The 21,576-nt window shown below is 33.2% G+C and overlaps 1 protein-coding gene and 2 non-coding genes across 3 annotated transcripts; all 3 read right to left on the reverse strand.

The window, feature by feature from the left end:
• Positions 1–1,331: 1,331 nt before the first annotated feature.
• TRNAE-UUC lies at positions 1,332–1,403 on the reverse strand. Its single transcript has one exon. It is a non-coding gene; the product is annotated as a tRNA-Glu (tRNA).
• A 1,883-nt stretch (positions 1,404–3,286) lies between these two features.
• Positions 3,287–3,358, reverse strand: TRNAE-UUC. Its single transcript has one exon. It is a non-coding gene; the product is annotated as a tRNA-Glu (tRNA).
• Positions 3,359–6,675: 3,317 nt separating this feature from the next.
• On the reverse strand, positions 6,676–8,224 carry LOC115950568 (protein FD). The gene is made up of 4 exons (XM_031067758.1): positions 7,817–8,224; positions 7,238–7,657; positions 7,028–7,105; positions 6,676–6,837 (listed from the first exon to the last, which is right to left on the reverse strand). Exons 1-4 carry the CDS (start codon positions 8,081–8,083, stop codon positions 6,766–6,768), a joined length of 837 nt encoding a protein of 278 aa, XP_030923618.1. The 5' UTR covers positions 8,084–8,224; the 3' UTR covers positions 6,676–6,765.
• Between the last annotated feature and the right edge of the window lie 13,352 nt (positions 8,225–21,576).

Consider the following 21,576-nt stretch of genomic DNA (forward strand, 5'->3'; position numbering starts at 1 on the left):
TTGAGCCATATTTGGTAGAATGAAATTACATGCAATTTCCAGCCCTGTTGTACAGGATTGAGGCCTTCAATTCCAGCCATTTTATTCGGAGGTTCATATTTTTCTTCCATATATAACAGCAAAATTATCTCTCGTGGCCAGTCTTGAAAATATCAAATAAGTGGGTTATAGTTAAAATTCAAAAAATATTGTATTGTATTGTTATCTAAAAAGGCAGTTGTCAAGCAGTTTCGAGAGGAATATAACCACAATTTATGGTGTTAATAGTTCATATACATGTTTTTCAGATACTAAATAGTTCATATACATATACATGAACCATTTGATGTTTTGCAGAGTAATATTGATGAATTTGATGTTTCGGTTTTGTTCTTCACTTTTTGATGTGAGACCAAGAAAATTAAAATGGTCGTGTTAGTTGTAAGGTTATAATCGTTCTGTCAAGATATTTATTTCTGGACCCAGGGCTATCCTATGTTATGACTAATTTTTGACAGTCAAGGGTGACCAATTTTTGACAGACAAGGCCAGGGTGAGTAGATATTAATGTTATGACTTATGAGAGTGTGATGCAATGTAACTACTAAAATCTTAGCATAAAACTTTACCTAGCTTGCCAATGGGCTTATAGACTTGTGGACTGTGGTAGTGGGTTTGATCCTCCCTCCCATGGGTGCAACAGGTTTCCTCAAATCAATTTCAATCTGATTGAGCTCTAAACCAATCTTGGGCTTTAGAATTCCAACATTATTGGGGAATGGAGACTCGAGTCGTAAGGGGTTCAAAATGCGGTGTCTACACCTTCTCTCTCTACCCAAAATAGAAAAAGAAAACTAACAATACAAATGAAAGAAATGAAACTGGAGTTGAGGAGAGGTTATAGCATTTTACATCATCTGTGGTCTGTTTATTAAGAAAACAAGAAAGGTCAAAGAGTAACAACACTCTGTTTAGGTGTAACTGCCCTCATTGTGCAGGGCACTAGAACAATCGTCTCTACCAATCAAGATGTAATAGAAATGTTAGGACTTAGGACTCGTCAAACGAAATGGTTTTCAAGAAGTTAAGTGTCCTTTATCTATAATCTTATCGGTAATCCAAGAGCTCAGCCAACGTTCAAGGCAGCTCAACTTCCTCATAAGCTGATTGGATCGGATATTGTTACGCAAAAGGTGAGGGAAGGCTCATCCATTTCGAGCTTGGTTGAGGTTGAGGGTGAGCTGTGTTGTGTGTGTTTGTCAAGATTAAAGAAAGGACAGAAAATTTGGGAGGAGAGGAGAAATGTCATACACATGAAAAATAAATAAAAATTTGAATAGACTCAAAAATTATTCCGTTGCCGGGAATCGAACCCGGGTCTCCTGGGTGAAAGCCAGATATCCTAACCGCTGGACGACAACGGAATTTTGATGTTCTGTTTAAAGTAATTATAACTTGATGACAACCTAAACCTCAGATAATTAATTTGTATAGGTTCAGTTGTATATCATATTCAAATAATATACACGATATTTTTTTTATTGGTCCGTTTGGATAGGTATAATATATTATAATCAATATATATATATATAATACATACACTATATTTTCTGCTAACACTACTAGCTTGTACATAGGGGACAACTGCTCATAATTAGTCCTTGGTGGTAACTGGTAAGGACTCCCATGGGCTTAGACTAATTCGAATGCCCCCAAGTTTAGACCAACTCCTAAAAATTGCACGTATACGGGTATACTACCATGAATTGTCCATAGATTTTGTGCATTTGACGATGCTTATTTGCTTAAATATGAGATAAAAATGGTTACGTAAATAATAATAATAATAACTAGTCGCTAACCCGTGCGATGCACGGGAAAGCTATTGGATATGAGATTTTAAAAACTTTTCATTTAACTTTCCACCACAAAGATATAAAAAAAAAAAAATGGAAAAAAAAAAAAAAGTCAAAATGTCAAAATTGTTGTGAGAGAATTTCACTCTACAATAACCTAGTGATATATTGCACGGAATCTCCATTCATGAACAGGTGATGTTTAAGGATGTAAAAACCAATTAACTAAATTGTTTGATGAATATATACATTACAATCTATAATATAAGCCAAGAAATAGCAAACGAAAAGGAAACATAGAATATGAAGACATCTTTAAAGATTTTGCATAAGTATCAAGAAATATATTCACACGGACTATTAAAGAAAAAACAAACACAAACACAAACACAACCATACACAAATTACTATTAAAGAAAGAATACAAAAACTAAAGAGAGAAAGCTATGAAGAGAAATTTTTGTACCTTGAGAAAGAAGTGTTTGTAACAAAAGAATAGTTTGCGGCAACACACGTAGGTTTATACATATATAGGAGAGTAAGTCGACACCTCCTTCACTGAAAAGGAGTTTGCATTGCATACAAACATGATTTAGAGACTTCCACGCCACTCCAATAAAATCCAATTCCTAATGGGACTCTTAATTCGGTTATATATATATATATATATATTGATAAGCTTATTATTTGTTTAAAGCTAATTTATTCACATAAAATCATTTGTTTGTCTAAATTTTAAATAAATAAGCTAGTCAAATGCCATTTATAAATAAATAAAGCTAGCCAAACATCCATTAGATTTGTATTAATGGGCATCACATGGGATAGGCTTGGGTATGAGCTTGAGTTTGGTCAGTGGGCCTCCTTCTCTACAAAGTTCAAAATGGGTCAGGTGGAAATTAATAAATAAAGAAAGCCCTAGTTTTTAATTTGTCTGGGCCTTAGGGTGGGGTGGGTATGGACTTCATTTCGGCCTTTTTCTACAAAGTTGAAAAGGAAGAGTGATCCTATCAAAAAAAGAAAAAGAGAAAGCAAAGGTAGAATGAAGATGCCAAAATTAATAAATAGACAAAGCCCGAGTTTTTAATTTGTCTGGGCCATAGGGTGGGAGGGTAGGGGCTTCATTTTGGGCTTTTTCTACAGAAGAACGAAGATGCCATAATACGAAATTTTTAAAAAAATTTCTGGGCCTTAGGGTGGGATGGGCTTATTTTGGGCTTTTTCTACAAAGTTGAAAAGAAAGAATGAGGGGCTGGGGCCCATAAACAGTAGTGTTTCTGCAATAAGGGCAGGTATGTCGATAAGAAGGGATCTAATGTGTCAGGATGCTTTAAGGAAAAAAAAAAAAATAATAATAATAATGAAGATGCCAAAATACAAAAAATCTAATGTGTCAGGATGCTTTAAGAAAAATAAAAAAGAAAAGAAAGAAGATGCCAAAATACAAGAAATTCCGTTGCCGGGAATCGAACCCGGGTCTCCTGGGTGAAAGCCAGATATCCTAACCGCTGGACGACAACGGAATTGATGTTCTTTCTTGTTTAGGAAATGTTATTTATAAATATGTTAGAGAAGGGAAATATAAAATTCCGTGCATCAGATCCTTTTATCACGACGCTATCGACTAACTTCACAAGGATTTGTTAGTATTATAGAATATATATATATATATATATATTCCGGGTAAAATTAAATATTTGTCAAATAAATTATTAGGAATTTAGGACAATATTCTCTTCCGGGTAGAATTAAACATTTGTCCTATAAATTCCAGATCGTGGTATTTTAGATATGGTAAACGTATTTCCACTTTGTTCCTACTTACTCTTTCTTAAATAAATAAAGTGGGGAGGAATGAGAGTTAAAAATGTATTGCTAGTTCATTTCTACTTACCCTTACTAGTGTTAAATGGTACCTTTTGAGTTTTATCCATAATTCTTCTTAGTGTTTCTAATGGAAATATCAATTGTTCAAATCCCTCTTCCCCCATTATGATTATCGATCTATAAAAAAAAAAAAATTCAAGAAGTTATTTAAAATCACTAAACTTCCTAAAATAATTTACTTTTTTCAAATTAATTTGGTGCATGCACTTATGTTCAACGTGATCAAATAAAATTATGACATATAATTAATTATTTAAAGAAATTTAATCATAATTGCATGTGATAAATTCTAATCGTGAAAATGCATTTTAATCATAAAAATTTATTTGGCTATAAGTTTTGATCTTGTGGTCAGATTTAAGCACACACTATTTGCAATTTTGATCATTTCAGCTTCTAGATTTATTTTTAATTGTCAGAAAATCTAGAGGTCAAAATTACGAGTTTTCTATTAGATTCTAAAACAATTGTTTTGCTCTTGGGATGAGGGTTAAACAAAAGTTGCAAAATGGGATTTCTACGGCAAGATTCAAAATTAGACAACTATAAATCTATAAAAAAGAAAAAAGAAAATTGGTATAATTCGTGTAAGGTCCATATGTTAGTGTGTCGGCAAACTATGTTAAATTGCAACTTAAATTGTAAGACTTGAGTCATTTGTACGTTTTATAGTGTCAAATTGATGTATTTAAAGATCAAGGCAAAGACATAAGAACAACTCAAGAAAATATAAGTTTAGGTCTCATGAATACTCACCTTAATAGCCTCCTCAATAGAATCTCAAGTCTCAACTGATTGAGAACTGCAAAGATGGTTCTGGTTTGACGTGTTTTACAATAAGTTGACTGTTGAAGTGGATTTTTATAACCCAAATTAAAGTACCTATAAAAAGGCTCATTATGGATAATTTTTACAAGGTGGTAGGGGCCAATTTATCAATTCTGTGTTGTTTTGCCTAGAACGGCCAGAAATTTCCATTTTGAATCACCCCTTTATTCTTTTTTATCCTTCATTTTCTTCTGTTCCAGCCTGTTTCCATCAATTCCTCTAAATTACGACCGGTACAGTGATTTCAATCGATATGACACCGATCATTATTTGGTTTCTAAAACCATTTTTCCATTGAATTTATTATTGCTTTCGTTAAGAATGTGTGTGCGCTTTTTTATATATATATACTTTTACTTTACTCACATACCAATTTTTTTTTTTTTTTTTTAAGTTATTGAGAATATACATATACACTCATAATCTCATATGCGAGACATTATGTAATAATGATATTAAAGATGTATATTATTTCATTTTTAATTAATAATTTGATATGGCATAACAATATGAGTAATACTACAATCATAAACTATTTTACAATATTTTTACAAAATATTGATGTGGCCAACCTTTTATTGGTTTAAATCTAAACCCATCATTTATATCACTTCTTCATTTACCAATAATAAGTCACCACATCAGCAGTTTGTAATTTTTTTTTATAAAATAGTTTGAATCTCTAGTATTATTCTAACAATATTTGATGAAGATTTAGGTATATAATAACTTTAGCAATATTCTTAAAACGGTGTGCTAAAATAGATTAGCACTGAAATTTTTTGTTCCAATGGACAGTCGAAGTGGTCACCAGAACAAAATTAATAACTTTGGTAGAGGTAGAAAAGCTTTTACTATTTAGAGAGAAACCCTATTTTCCACCTATTCAACGTGCAAGTTTAGAAGCTGCTAGAGAATAATAAATATAGTGTTGTTTTTGCAATGGTACAAATCAAGACTGAAGTCACACAGCCATACTAGGGTAACCTTTAAGAGATTCTTAAGAGTCATAGACAGAATTCATGTAGAAAATTGATGATAGAAAGAGTCTAACCGTATTAAAGCTGTGTGTAGTCATGTGAGTAAGTCATTACTAGAGGTAGCAATTCAAGTTAAGATTATTTTATATTGCAACAACTTCAATTCTAATAGTAGATACTCCTTGGGGTTGGTAATTAACTACCCTAATGGTTTTTTTCTCTTTGATAGTTTTTCTTGAGACTTTCACTGTCACCATATTGTTATATCTTTTATTTAACACTTTATTGCTTAATCGGTGATGTATTTAATCTGTGGAAATGAACTTGGAAATCAATTTGAATTAAAAATTAGTTAATTTAACAAGTCGTAATGAAGGGGTGAATTCAAACCCTAATTCTCTTCATAAAGTAGAGTCAATGCCAAAAAGAAGGAAATACTCTTAGCAAACGTACATCTCTTCTTCTTTTTTATCCTATCTTTGTCATCTGATTAAGATATTAATGGGTTTTTTAGACGGTTCAAATTTAAGTTTCTGTAGAGACTTAAAAACAAAAAACTTTACTAATTGAAACAAGTGGATCTACTATTACATTGTACCACATGCTACTTTTGAATATGGATGAACTGGGACAGAAATTAACGGGATAGAAAAGGCCACCAGAAACAAAACAAAATAGGGCATCAGTGACTGTAATAATAACGAGAAAGAAAAGATTGTACTAGGAAGAGACCCTCACAGGGAAAGATAAGAAGCAGGAAAGATATTGAAAGCAAATATATGTATAGCCAGCGAAGAAACAAAACAAAAGCGTCACATCTGTTTTGCACTGTGTATCTTCTTGGAGCGACATGACTAGTCCTTTCTTTCACCCCACTTCACCTCCACATAATCTCTCTCTCTCCCTCTCTTTTCTATTAAGAAATACTTGCAATTTTAACATATAAAATAGGATAAAAATAAAAGGTAAAAAAGTCAAGAGAAGGATACAAACAAAACAAACACATAGACCCACCAAAACAAAGTTCCTGCATCTTAGGAATACAGAGACACTATCATTTCAGACGCATTTATCCCTTCTTTCCTAAAGACATACCACTATAAATATGGAGTTGAGGTACACTTACAAAAACATTGAAATCCATAAATACCCTTTCTTTCTATTTCTCTCTAACTCAAAAGGGACTGTGCTGAGGTATAAGAGGGAAATTGTGAAAAGGAAGGCATTGATGATTCTCAAAATGGAGCTGTTGACGTTCGGTGGAGCGAGTGCTTTTTGGGAAGTTGAGCGGCTGCGGCCAATCGCAACTGCTTAAAGAAAGGAAAAAATAAATTATACAAAAACAATAAGACACTAACATCAAAATTCACCCAAATAAAACCAATCAGCTTAAATGAATAGTTCTAGGCTTCTAGCCAGGAGTAGTAAACAAATCTTAAAAAGGTAGTTATGGGGGACCATTTTTGGGTTGTGCTTACATATATATATAAAACTCACCTGTTCTTGCTGTTTCTTAAGTCTTGCATTCTCTTCCATCAAGTGAGCAACTTCAAGTTCCAACTCGTTTGTGTAGGCCTGTAAGCAGAAAGCACAAATAAAAATACATGCTTTTAGTAAACAAAATCAAACAGACTAATGTATTTTATACATTCAAAAAAAAAAAAAAAAAAAAGAGAGAGAGAGAGAGAGAAAAAGAGAGAGACATTCCTGCTTTCTAGCTCTCGATCGAGCAGCGGACTCTCTGTTCTTGATCATACGCTTATGTCGCCGATCCCCGGAGCAATTTTCAGATTCTGGAACCCTCTTCTTAGCAGAAGATGGCAAGCCAGAAGAGGAAGCCAGGGCCTCAAATTGGCTACTGAAAGAAGAAACATTAGAACTTGGGTGTGATTGTAAATGTGAGCTAGGCCTAAGTACTGGGTCAGAGTTATCGAGAAAATGAAATTCACAACCCGAATTCAAGCTCAAAACTGTGGCAGGAGGTGGCAACAGTGAGCCTTCAGCAGCGGCATAGAGAGCAGTCTCTCTAGTGTTGGTGGAGGAGGAGACCATGCTGGCAGGTGGGTCTTTGCTAAAAGGTCGAGCAAGAAAGTCTTGGAGAATCACACCGCGAAAGTTGGAGCTAGGGTGAGGTTGGCGGATTGTATCTTGATCTTGAAGAGAAGCAAGATCAATGTCCTTCCAAACCTCTTCCATGGTCTTGGTGCTTCTTGGGGTACTTTTGTAGAGAGAGGAGGATGAGAATGGTGAGTCTTGGAGAATCACACCGCGAAAGTTGGAGCTAGGGTGAGGTTGGCGGATTGTATCTTGATCTTGAAGAGAAGCAAGATCAATGTCCTTCCAAACCTCTTCCATGGTCTTGGTGCTTCTTGGGGTACTTTTGTAGAGAGAGGAGGATGAGAATGGTGAAGGGGATGAAGATGAAGACGTATATAATGATGGTGATTTTGAGGTTGAGGATGATGATGATGATGATGATGATGACACGCTGTTGAGGCTCTGGGTTTTGTTATTTAAGCAAGTTTGTTCTTCAACTCCTATTGATGACCACATTGAGTTTGAGTGCGGTACCTAGCTAGGTGAGATGGGTTAGACCTGTACGAAGACAACACACATACACACACGGGGGTCTGAGAAAGAGAGACCGAGAGTTGGGAGGAACTGAGAGGGGTGATGTTTTATGGCGCTGCTTGCGTGAATGGTCATGTCTAATATGCGTCTTCTCTGTGCCAAGCGTGCCAAGCGTGAGACTATGCTCTGCGCTTGTGGCCGGTGACACACCTTTCGCCCATCACATCTCCCCATGTGGCGAGTTATGATACAAAGTTGTGTCCAATTATATGGCACTAACATAATTCCTCTCCGATCTCCATATTAAATATTGGAAAATTATTAGGTACTCTCAGAATACCATAAATGTATATTATCTTCTCTCATATGAATAGTGAATCTCATCATGAATTTAATTAGTGGGACCTACCATTTATATGAGAGGAAGAAATACGCATTTATGATACTCCGAGAATATACAATAATTTTCCATAAATATTGGTGCACTAGTTTCTATTTCCTTGTACCTGCCCTCTTTTCCTTTTTTTTTTAATATTTTTTTTTCATTTGATAACACAATAATTATGGGAATTTGAACGGGGATATTTTTTTTTTGAAGGTAAAGAATGCATTAATCATTTGAATTATAAAACTCTTGGTTTGGTAATTTATTTTAACTAAAAAATAATTTTAATTTATGGATTAAAAAATGACTTTAAAAAGGAATTTCACACACATGCATTTAAATTAAACTAAATTAAAATGGCATGAAAAAATGTGAGCTCTCAAAAGTTTGTGTGACAACATTAGAAAAGGTTAGACATGACAAATGAGCCGGTTGAGTTAGGGTAAAAACGAATCATCTTACACTAGTTAGGAGTAGGTTGGGTTGATCAAGTTACAGGTTGTCCTATATATTTTCACATGAAAGTAAATAAATAAATAGATGAACAAAAAATACTAAGTTAAATATTACATAGATCTTAAGTTTACAGAATCCAGAGTTCTCTAATTAATGATATCATCAATATAAAAGTTAGGTGATTTGCCATAATAAATTCTTACACTAAAAAAAATCTATAATTAAAAAAAAATAGAAAAAAATAGAATAGTAAGTGCTTATAATTTTTGTGGCATTCTTGGGCAAAAATGGCACATTCCTTCGACTCTCATTCTCTCATATGCAAACTTTGTTTCACCTGGAGATAGTGAAAGAGATATTAGTTCACTTGCAAGTTACAACAATGAATCTAATAATGGCAAGGATCTTAGGAGTATTATTGAGAAATTTGGAATTTAGATCAATGCTCTGAGTCTTTTATCACACCTAAGGATGTTGAGATTTTTAATTTAAGCTACTCAATGCCCTCAAAATTTATATTGTAAGCTCAATTTCTTTGAATCTTGTTGCCCCACGGTAAAACTAGAAAGAAAACTTTCTGATGGTTGTTATTTGATTCAATGTAATCACTATCTATGGATGGTTGATGTCATATTTCCTTTACATGGTTTAGCATTTGTATTGATTTGGTAGCTTCTAGTATGGGTTAACATGTTTTTACCCCAAGTAAAAAATTCTTAAATTCAAGTTGGTTTAAACAAAATGAATGATTAATGTATACCTTACATAAGCCTTACAAAAAGATGTGTTACACCCTTTACATTGAAGTAATTCTAACATTCATTTATTATATTTTTTAAATCCATTAATTAGATTTAATATCACATCAATTTGTAAGTCTTCTATAGTAATATTTGTAGTAGCTTTTCATAAAAAAAAAAAAAAATATATATATATATATATAGATATTTGTAGCAACTTTATTAGGCCTAAGGAAAATAAAACTTACTCCCCCTCCACATATTAGCCCAAATGGTATCACGAATCAGCCCAAGCGCCACATATCAACCCATATTGATGAATTATGAGATTTAAAACAACTTCAAGTTCTCTTTTCATAGGCTAAAAAAAAATAAAAATAAAAAGTCAAATGCTTCAATTTTTTTTTCGGTGAATAAGAATTTATTAATAATAATAAGCAAAAACATGATCTACAACATAGTCTAAAACACCAAAACTAGCGACTACCTGAAAGAATTTCCCAAACTAAAAGGAATTCTGTTATTGCAAAAAATACTAATCTAATTGCATCATAGTTCTTTGTCTCTATATATGATTTAGAGAGAGAGAGAGAGAGAGATAAAGTTTTTGCAACAATTTAACAAACTTTCATCAAGACTAATTAAACTATTACACGTGTAATCCCTCACTGGAGAATGTAGATAATCTTAAGACCTGGAGAGCTGAAACACTGACATTTAAGTGAGACAGAAATCTTTACTGCAATACAACGACATCTGGAGATTTAGTGAAACGGTGCATATGGTACTAAAAACATATCAATGTGGCTTCAAAAAAAAAAAAAAAAAACATATCAATGTGACATTTTTTTTACTTCTCTTTTAGAATAGTAAGACTAACGACATCGTTTTACATTTTGCATTACCATCTTCTTCCTCTTGGCTTTCACAAACAACTGCAAACGCCACTTTGTCAACGAACAATAGACAAACCCACATCTCCCTAACTAGCAAATTACACCCAAAAAAAACTTGGAGATCTACATACAAACTCTAATCTAACAGCAATTCTACTACACACTAATAAGGCACACAAACCAGAGCATACCAACAACACGGAAGCTGCAAAACTATGCTGATAGCGAGAAAGACAGAATCAGCTCACCAGTCCCGCTTCCTAGTTGCAAAATACTTCACATCTTTACAACAGTTGCGCTTGAAGAACCAACTCAACTAGCAGCGAACCATGCATAACCATACTACAATAATCAAGTAGCCACTCCCGAGTTCACTCTACCTTTAAACCTAAACTACTACACATATACCTCTGTCAGCTGCTGTGATCAATTCTCTCTTTTATCTCCTTCAAAATTCTTTTAAGTTTTAACCATTTGTTCTTCAATCAAATTTTTGTTGTTGTAGTTGATAATTTATAATTGTTTCTCAGCCTCTTGATATGACACACAGAAGCTGTTATGGCCATTTTCCTTGCACTAGTTTGTATTCTTCTGGCTTTTAGATTTTTTTTCCTTAATTGTAAGGTTGAATTTAATAAACCATCTTATTGGCTTTATTCCGTGCCAAATTTGCTTGTATTTCAGCAATTAGTAACTCTGTATTTAGATGGGTTTGTTGTAAGGGTAGGGAGTGAAATAGAGTATTGAATGCTCAAGAGTGTGCAAGAAAACAGAGTCTCGCGGGTGACTCGCGGTTTCAAGCCGCTAGAAGCAGCACACGTGCCAAGCATACCAGAAGTTGAAGCGTCATGCTAGCTGGAGCACTACAGGATAAAATAGGACAACTGACCGTTCTGTTATCTCGCGACTCAGTTAAGTCGCGAGCCAGCCTTGTTTTGAAAAACCTGATGTTTCACATTCCATTCTCACCCTAGTATAAATACCCCTTATACCCATGAAAGAATGAGAGCTTCTAGAGAGAATTTTGAGAGAGAAACCCTAAAGTAAAACAAGATTGATTCATCCACAATCTTTACGTAAGAGACTCTTTAAATTCCTCAACTCTCTTCCTCTCCATTGTTAAATCCTTGAGAGGCATTTTACCAAAACATTTTCTCACCATATCCATTACTGTGAGAGGGCCGTTTGGTGTTCTGGGAAGCAGTTAGGAAGGAACCAATTTACATTGGTTGATACTACGGTCAAGTAGCGGAATCCAGAAAGTTAGAAAAGAAATAGGTTGGGCGTAACATCGTTGGAGCAAGAAGCTTGGAGGGCTTAGGTACACTGGATAGATTAGGCTTGGAGGGTCTATTACTGTTCATGTATCCCAACTACATTTTCTAGTGGATTGTTTACCGCTTGGAGAGCGGCGGAGAGGTTTTACGCCGAGAGCTTCGGTTTCCTATTCGATAACATATCGTGTGTTGTCCTTGTGTTTGCATCTCTCTTCTCTTTATCTTTACCTTTTATTTTCTGCTGTGGATGTGATTTTAATTGGCTTAGAGTATTTACCAATTCTGTATTAAGCTTTTATTTCATGTTCCGTACATTAATTGTTTGATATAAAACTTGAATTGGTAATTTATAAATTGAGAGTCTAAACGTTCAAGGATGTTTTTACACTATTTAAACTTTCATAAGCAATTACTGCATCCCAGTGATCAAGCACCTACTGTCTTAAACAATCTCATAATGGTTTACTTTCATTCGTTAAGAGGATCGTGTGTATGGTCCAACGGACCAAGATCCATCAACCTATTGCAATCTTCCAATTTTATGGGATTATGAGCAACCTATACAACCCAAAGCACCAGGGACGACTCTACGTACATAGAAGTTTAAAAAAAAAAAAATTAAAATGATATACATAGTTATATCTATTTTTTCTGACTTAAAAACAAATATTAAACTTCCTAACTTGAAAATTTCAAGAATTTGAGTTCAACCAAAATAAGGATAGTGCTAAGAATACAATAAAATGTTGTAACAATTTTACAACATTCTCAAATTAACATGCCAACTCACACATGGACCCACCTAATCTTTCATTTTAATTTTTTTTTCTTTTGATAATTTAATATAAATTTTTTGATACACTAATTTGGCAACGCTGTAAATTATTGTGCTATTTTGTTCAATCTCTAGCATTAATCACAAAAATAACCATGGCTTACCAAACATGATCCTTAACCCCTTAAACAAAAAATTAAAAGCCCAAATAATGACAATAAAATTTGGCTCAAATAATAGCCCAAACAACAACAAATAAACAAAATAGTCAACAAAAAGATCATTCAAAAAAAAAAATAAGACCCCTAATAATTCAAATTAACAACTGTAAGGACTCAATTTGTAACAACCCCAAATTGGTGTATTGGGTTCGAACGTTAAAGGCCCAAACAATAAAATTTGTAGAGAGTGGGATAAAAGGCTAGGCCTTGGTTATTGGACAGTAGTCAATCATAGTGTTCATGATAATCGCACAGGGGTAAACCGTGCTTACTCAAGAAGACTTTCTCTTTGGCACGGCCTGAGTGGTTCCGGTCATTGGACCTCGTCCGAGGAGCTTAATGTTCTTATTATACCTTTTTCCTTAGGTTACAATGGTTCAAGAGTCGATACATAATGCTCTCCTCTTTTCTCCTTGGCGAGGATGAATTCTTATATTATATAGCCCTTCTCAGTTGATCCTGACCTTCCATCTGTTGATCAGGCAGGTAACTACTCGAGTGCTTGTCTCATCAGCCGTCTTCCCCCACTTTCTGTTAGTTGCAATAATCAAAACCACATTGTTCAGTGGTCTTTTCTCATCAATGCGGTCAGGACGTTTGTGGGTGCATTCAATGCGAAGGTGACAGCTTTTCCTTAAACCGCTCCCACACTGCACCCCAGTGCGAGTTCTATTGTACTCGTCTTTTCTGCTGGGAGCGCTTTGGGGGCTGCCTTTGATGGCGTGTTGTTCTTCCCTTCTAGGTTTTGGGATGCCGAGGACAGGATCGTCCTTGGCTGCATTTCTAAGCCATTTGGACTTTCGCTTCATGTCCTTGGCAACATCTCTCCTCGGCGCGAGCCTTGGACCCTAATGTATAGTTGGTCGGGGTCACAAATTCTCTGGCCCCACAACAACTCATTCAAATGATTACATAAAAATAATTCATAATTTCATTTTTCCTAAAAAGTGACACCAAGAGAGATAATGTGATCGTGAGTTCTCCTTAGGGTGAGTTTGGTTCAGTTTTTAGAAATTGAGCTTTTGGAAAAAGTAGAGTTTTTAAAAAGTGCTTTATGAAATTGGGCTTTTTGTAAAAGTTAAGTATTTGGTAAAAACTGTTAAAAAGTGTTTTTTTTTTTTTTTAACTGAGTGTTTGACTAGAACTTATAAAAGTGGCGGTTTAAGTTGTAAATTACCAAAAATTACAATGCATATATAAGGGGGTTTATTTCATACTTAAATCAACTACTTAATAATATTTACTAAAAAAAACTACTTAATAATAGTAATAACAACAACAATAATAATTTATTGTTAATTAAAATTTGTTGTAAAAATATTGTTAACTAAAATTTGTTGTAAAAATATTTTTACAATATTTTCACAAATCATACATGGTAAGTTGTTATTAATTTTAATTTGAACACACCACTTAAATTATTTTTTTTTTATTAGTATTAGCTAGTAACAATCCATCACTTAAGATTTATTGTGAAAATATTGTGAAAATATTATAGTAGCATTTCTTAATTTTAATTTTTCATTCTTTATTTTATTTTTCTCTTTATCTCTTTTTCTTTCATCCACACGTTTATTTATATTTTTTTTCATCTTTTTTTCTCCTCCACACAAGTATTCTTTACTTCTCCCTATCTCCACTTTTGACTTTTCTTTATACTTTTCTTCTTCACTAGAACACACCAGAAGATCAAGCTTCTAGAATTCGTCCACTCTCATTCCAAAACATACCATTTCTTTTTTCTCTTTCTCTACATTCCCCCACACATTCAACCACACAGCCCACACCCAAGCACTTCTTCATCTTGATCTTCACAGGTAATTTGGGTAGAAGACAAAGAAGATCGGTCCAGTTGGTCAAGAGAAACATTTACCTGCAGCAGTACGGTTCGAATTTTGTAGCAGCATAGAGGAGAGGCTTGTTCTTGAAGATGAGATGAGAGGAAGCTATGACTTTCTAGCTACAGACCTTGATTTATCAAAGGGCAAAATTGGGTTTTTAATCAAAATGGTTGGGCAATTTGGTAATTGAAGAGAGCTTCTCAACGGTAACATTCATCAAAGCACGTTAGCTTTTGCAAAAGCTCGCCAAAGCTGTGTTGTGTCAAAGCCACGTTTGTTCACATTTCAAAAAGTAACGTTTTAGAAAAAGCAGGATGTTTGAGTTTTACCAAATGGGCATATAGAAAAAGTGGTTTGAAAAAGCACTTTTTGTACTTCAAAAGTGCAAACAAACGGGCACTTAGTGGCGTTAACAACTCTACTCTCTTGCCGTAGTCATATCATGTACTATATGCTTCTCTCTCTCTCTATCATCATTTTAGACTTTCTCTCACTTTATTACTCTTATTTCACTATTTTCATATATCACTTTATCTCTGATCAATCCATTTTTGTCTTTTAATTTTGTTAGTACAAGAAATTGTAAGACTTCATATATTGGTTTTTTTTTTTTTTTTTTGCCAATATATTCTAAGTTCCATTTTTATTAAATTTTGTATAATTTAAGTTTTTTAATAACAATACTAGAAATTATTCCTAGAGCTGTCACTACTAACACAACCTTTATTTAGGTCTATTTATCAAGGAAAGAAAAATTTAATTATGTTAACACAATGATACAAAATATTGATTTTTTTTCCTCTTTAAGATATCTCTTATTTTCATTTTTATCATTCTGTATTTTTTTTTTCTTAAGGAACTTTCTTGTAGTAATATTTTTGTATCTTCTTGTTTTGTGTTGTGCTTGGCTGGGGTGAAAAGGAGAGAAGATGGAAAAGATGGAAGGAAAAGGGAGTGAATCATTATTATTTACATTAAATTGTTCTGTTAATTTTTAGCAATTGAATTTGTTTCTTTTATATGTTATTATTGTTTCTATATACAATAAGTTAACTTTGTCATTAAGTTACTTGTGTCTAAAATCTGCTAGTTAATTAGTTGATGAGTAATACTACAGTCACAAATTATTTTATAACAATTTACAAACTATTGATGTGGTCAACTTCTTATTAATTTTCATCTAAGTCCACCATTAACATCACTTTTTAATTTACAAATAACCACTCGCTACATCAACAGTTTATAATTATTTTAGTAAAAAAATTTGTATCTCTAACATTACTCTTAGTTGATTATATAATTATTTATTTTTGGCTCAAGATGAAACTTATCATCACTAATGCTTCTTTTTTAAATACAATTTATAATTATTTGATTATTTAATTATGGTCCTATGTTGGTATCAAATTAAAAGTTATGAAAGTATAATTCATATTTACTTTTATTAGTTTATCTTTATTGATAAATATACGTGTACTTTTTCAAAATAATGAAAGACTAAGAAAAGTTTAAAATGGCATGTAACTCAATAAAATTTAAGGTGGATTCATATTATTTAGATAGAATAAAAAAATTATGGAACATAAAAAGATTAACAAATATCATAATTTATACTTCTCTGGAATTGCATTATTATTATTATTATTATTTTGAAATTTTTAATTATTAATTTATTTTACCTTTTTCTTTTTATTTTTATTTTTTGATAAATTATTTTTTTTAACTTATAATTTTGTTTATATTTAATTTAAACCTTAAACTTTCATTTAAACCTCAATTTTTTTATAAGTTTTGTGGGGCCAGGGAACTTATGATGCGGCCCACGCTCTATTAGGGTTCGGGGCCCATGCCGAGGAGGGTGTGTGCCGAGGACGAATGGGGAAAGGCCGAAGTGTCGAGGGGAACAGCAGAGGACGACCCTATCCTCGGCACTCCAGGACTTCAAGGGGAAGAGCAACGTCTCGATGAGGGCCACCCCCAAAAAGCCCCCTGAAGGAGATGCGAGTAGAATGAGACCCACGTGGGGGTACGGTGCAGAACTGGTTCAGGGTAAATACATCCCCTCCGCATTAAATGCACCCGCCAGCGTCCTGACCATGTTAATGAGAAAAGACGCTTGGACAGGGTGACTTCGATCATCGCAACTAACAGAAAGTAAGGAGGGACAGCTGATGGGACGGGTACAGAGGTAGGCACCTGCCTAACCAACAAGTGGAGGGCTAAGATCAACCAAGAAGGGCTATATAATGTGAAGGTTAATGCACCAAGAAGGGGGCTGGAAAAAATGGCAAAAAACCAGAGCCTCCTAGCCCGCCTCCAGGAGAAAGACTCTTAGGGCGAACATGATTTAATTATGTATGAACACCACAGAAAACTACTGTCTTATGACCAAGGCCTAGTCTTTCAAACCCACGCTCTATAAATGATATTGTTTCGCCCTTTTTACGTGCGAACCCAACATTATTACGAGTCGTTACAAATTGTGTCCTTACAAGTTTCATTTATACCTTTTATTTATATATATACATACATATATATATATATATATATATATTACAAGCCAAAACTCAGAAAAATTCTAATTAGATCTCAATTGGATACTTAATTTTGCACCATGTGTTCATCTAATTTTTAATTTTTGTATCAAGTGAATTATTGAATGTAAAAATCGAAGAATCCAAATTCAATTAGATTTTAAATAAATTTTAATTGGAGTCCAATTTTGCACCACATGTCCATCTTATTTTTTAATTTTTGTGGTAAATCAATTATTGGGTGCTAAAGCCAAAGAGTTTAAATCCAATTAAATTCCAAATTATATATATATATATATATAGAAACTGTTACATCTTTTAGAAATGTATGGTTTAAAAAAAATTGGAACCTAATACAATATATAATTTGAATCATGTAATTGTGATTGTTTTTTAATTGTACCCTTACATATGCACAGGGTTACACACTAAGGGTACGTTTGGTACACTGAATTATTACTAATAATAAAGTGTGTTGTAATGTAATAACTAAACATATTCATTAGTTTGGTTGTGAGTTATAACATTAGAATGAAACTTAATATTTATTTTAAGAAATATCTTACTCATACAATTATATCTCCTTAAAAATTATTATTTTTAAATTTAAAAGAGATATGTATTATTTTTTATGATTTTTTATTTTTATAATTGTTAGATGTATGTGGAAAGTTTGTTTATTTGGAAATATATTAAGTTTTGAAATTATTGCTCTTACTAAGGAATAGCTAATACAACCTTTTAAAGATGAATAGTTATTCATTAGGAATGATTATTCATTGTAATAAAAACATAACCAAACTAAAGAATAACTAAGTCATATGAATAACTGTAAGGACTTAATTTGTAACAATCTCAAACTGATCTTGGGTTCGTACGTTAAAAGCCCAAACAATAAAATTTGTAAAGCGTGGGCTGAAAAGTTAGGCCTTGGTCACCGGACAGTGGTTAGTCATGGTGCTCATAGTAATTTGTATGAGGGTGAACTTAGCGTATCTAATAAGACTTTTCCCCCGGCACGGCCTGAGCGGCTCCGGTCCTTAGACCTCGTCCGAGGAGCTTCATGTTCTTATTGTTCTCCTTTTTTTAGGATTCAATAGCTTGGGAGACGATATGTCCCCCCCTTCCCTGAATTGCTTCTCTTTCCTTTTTATACTAGCCTTTACCCTTCTTCCAACGTCCACGTGTAGGTTCAGTTTTCCAGGGCTGATACTTGTCCCATCAGCCCATACTCAAAGTGGTTGGGGGTGGTTGTAAAAACTGAAAAGTATTGCTCAGTCAGGCGCAGAGTATTTAATTGCAGTAATGACAGTCTTTCATTTGTCCTTTGTCGCCATATTGTCCAGGGGTCCTTTCTCCATCAATGTGGAGGTGTTCGGCTTTTCCCTAAACTGTTCCTATATCGTACTTACCTTTTCTTTCATGAGCGCTTTGGGATGCCGATGACAGAATCATCCTCGGCTATATCTCTAAGCTATTTGGACTTTCATTGTATGTCCTCGGCAATGTCCCTCCTCGGCTCGGGCCTTGGGTCCTAATACAAAGTGGGCCAGGGTCACAAGTTCTCTAGCCCCATAATAACTATTACATTTCAGTGCATATTACAATCTACTAAACATGCCCTAATTTTATTTAAAGCTTTCGTTTGGGAGTTCATAAGGAAATGGAATGGAATGATCATAAAATAATGAAAATAAATGGAATGGAATGTATTTAAGCATGAGAAATGAATGGAAAGAAATGAAATTACGTAACCTTGATTGGAAGTTTTAAAATAAATGAATGAAAACAAATGGAATGTAAGTAATCTTGTTTAAGAGTAACATAGAGGGAATGAAATGGAATCATTTTATGACAATATTACTATTAAACTCTTATTTTAAAATAAATGGTTGGATATACAAGGGTATTTTGGGAGTTTTAGTAAAAAATTCATTAAATCTAATTTCAATCCCTCTCATCCTTCTCAATTTCAGGAGGAATGAAAAATTGAGGTTTAAGGGAATAGAGAGGAATGAGTGTTCCTTCCTACCTATTCCGTTCTCTCCCACTTAAACTCTCAAATAAGAGAAGGAACTTTTCATTTCCTCCATTAAAACTCTCAAACAAGAGAAGGAAATAATATTCTAAAATTATTATTTTCATATTATTCCATTCCGGTCCCTCCTCCCAAACAAGGGCTTAAAGTTTTGTATACATTTCATTTAAATCTCAAAGTTTGAAATAAATTGATCAATCAATCATGTGATGTTTACGCTGCTAACATTTAAAAAAAAAAAAGAGTGATAAATGAAACATTTTTTGAAACTATAAGAATTAAATAAAACATTTCAAAATTTTAAGGTTTCATTAAAATTTGGTTGAGTTAAGCAAAAAGTTTCCAACAAAGAGACTTTGATTTAAATTCTCTCACCCTCAAATATCAATGTATTCAAAATAATAATAATAATAATTATAATACCTTGCTTGTGCTTAAAGTACATCTCATAACATGATAAATAAATTACAATTAATTCCATGACTTTTTAAGGTGGTGGAGTTGAGGAGCAAACTAGGTCACTTTCTTAAGATGATACACTTCGTCTATGAAATTCCTGGGGTAGTAAACTAATCAATTTTACATGCCGTCCCGGAATACAACAAGCCTAGTCACCAAATTGTATATCCTACAAGTCTACCCCACTTGTTAGATAAAAAATAACTCTCAAACAATACTTTCTTGATCCCAAAATAAAGTGTACAGAAAGTTTATATATTTAACAAAATGGTTGAGGAATAAGTTTTAGGATTGCCTATTTAGAGAGTAAAGGCTGCCTCCAATATTCTTCTTTTTATCCTTCACCCAATCATGTTTATATAGGCCATAGGGTGAGTGACTTTTATACCAAAGGAACATTATGTAATCAAACGTTTGAGGTTTGACAATAAAAATGATGGTAACCCACGGCTATTATTGAAGGTTTGGATAGCCATTGAGTTATAAACCGTTTGATCATTTTTATACTCACTGAATTGAGCAACCTAATGGGACACCGGACACTAAAGAGAAAAGCTGTCAAATGACCATTTTGACTTTAATAAGCAGATAACGGGTATTAATATTAAAATTGATGAACGTTATATTCCATCAATAATTTAAATTATGACTGTTTAATCAAAATTAAGTCTCTCAAAAAAAAATCAAAATTAAAATTTATTTTATAAAAATAGTCCAACAATCCTTCACTTATTTTTATAAAATTATAATTAAGTATATATAAGACCTTTTTGGATTAAAATATGCTATAGATACATAGTTCTAAAATCAATAATAAACGATGGGACTCGAACCTAGGTCTTTAGCATGAAACATTTAAGTCTTACCAACTAAACCAACCCCATTAACTCTATTTGATTTTTTATTAACTTATAATTTAAGTTTAGAAAATATTAACCAATGTTGTTGTTAGAAATATTTTATCAGAAGAGTGATAAAAGAATTTTTTATTATAATTTATTAACAGTTGCATCTGTTATTACGAAGTTTTAAGTTTTAATATATTGTGATTATTGTCCAAAGTGCAAACCACTTGCAGCGATGCAGTTATATTGCCACCCGAGTGGTTTTGGGGTGGATGTTTGTACAAGTTTTGTATTTTTTTCTTTTTAAATGGTACAAGTTTTGTGTTAGTACTTAGTACTTAGTACTTAGTGTTTACAGTTTGAAGTGAAATGTCATTGGTGCACTTGTTGGCCCATTGAAATCTCCATCCTCAAATCTGTGAATGGAAAGAGATCTTTTTAGAAGAAAGAACTTATGATTTGACTGATTTAAAGGAATTGATATAATAATACGTTTAGCAGTTATATTTTGATAAGAAGACATTAAGAGAAGCAGAGAGTACAATCTTCTGCTTTGAATTAGGGAAGGGTATGCCATCACAAAAGAATACAGTACAATCTTTGGGTAAGTTTGTGGCATTGTGCAGCTCATATTCTCTCTTATTACTATCTGTCATGTAAACGTGTGTTCATAATGCAATGAGTAATAAATTATTTAAAAAAATTTAACACAATTTTTATAAAATATATAAAAAGTTATACTTTTTTTCTTCTTTTTTCATAAAATTTTTATGAAAATAATCTCCAAACCAATTTCTTTAGAACTTCTTTCCTTTATATTTTGCCCATACAAAAATACAAAAAACAAAGTATGAGTCTGTGAGAACCATTATTATTCATGGGATAAGTTGTTGCTCCTCTTAGACACTACCCCTCTGTACTTGCTTTCCATGGAGAAGCCACGTCTCACGCCCGTCTATCTGTAATCATTTTCCTTTGATCCATAGCTTTCACTCTCTTTCCGTTCTG

Source organism: Quercus lobata, chromosome 6, assembly GCF_001633185.2.
Source record: "Quercus lobata isolate SW786 chromosome 6, ValleyOak3.0 Primary Assembly, whole genome shotgun sequence".
Lineage (NCBI taxonomy): Eukaryota > Viridiplantae > Streptophyta > Magnoliopsida > Fagales > Fagaceae > Quercus > Quercus lobata.

Coding starts and splice junctions, on each gene's coding strand:
- LOC115950568 (XM_031067758.1), bottom strand. CDS start 8,083: ATGTGGTCATCAATAGGAGTTGAAGAACAAACTTGCTTAAATAACAAA. Junction 7,658..7,816: donor ATACAATCCGCCAACCTCAC/CCTAGCTCCAAC, acceptor CGCCAACCTCAC/CCTAGCTCCAACTTTCGCGG. Junction 7,106..7,237: donor GATCGAGAGCTAGAAAGCAG/GAATGTCTCTCT, acceptor TTCTGCTTACAG/GCCTACACAAACGAGTTGGA.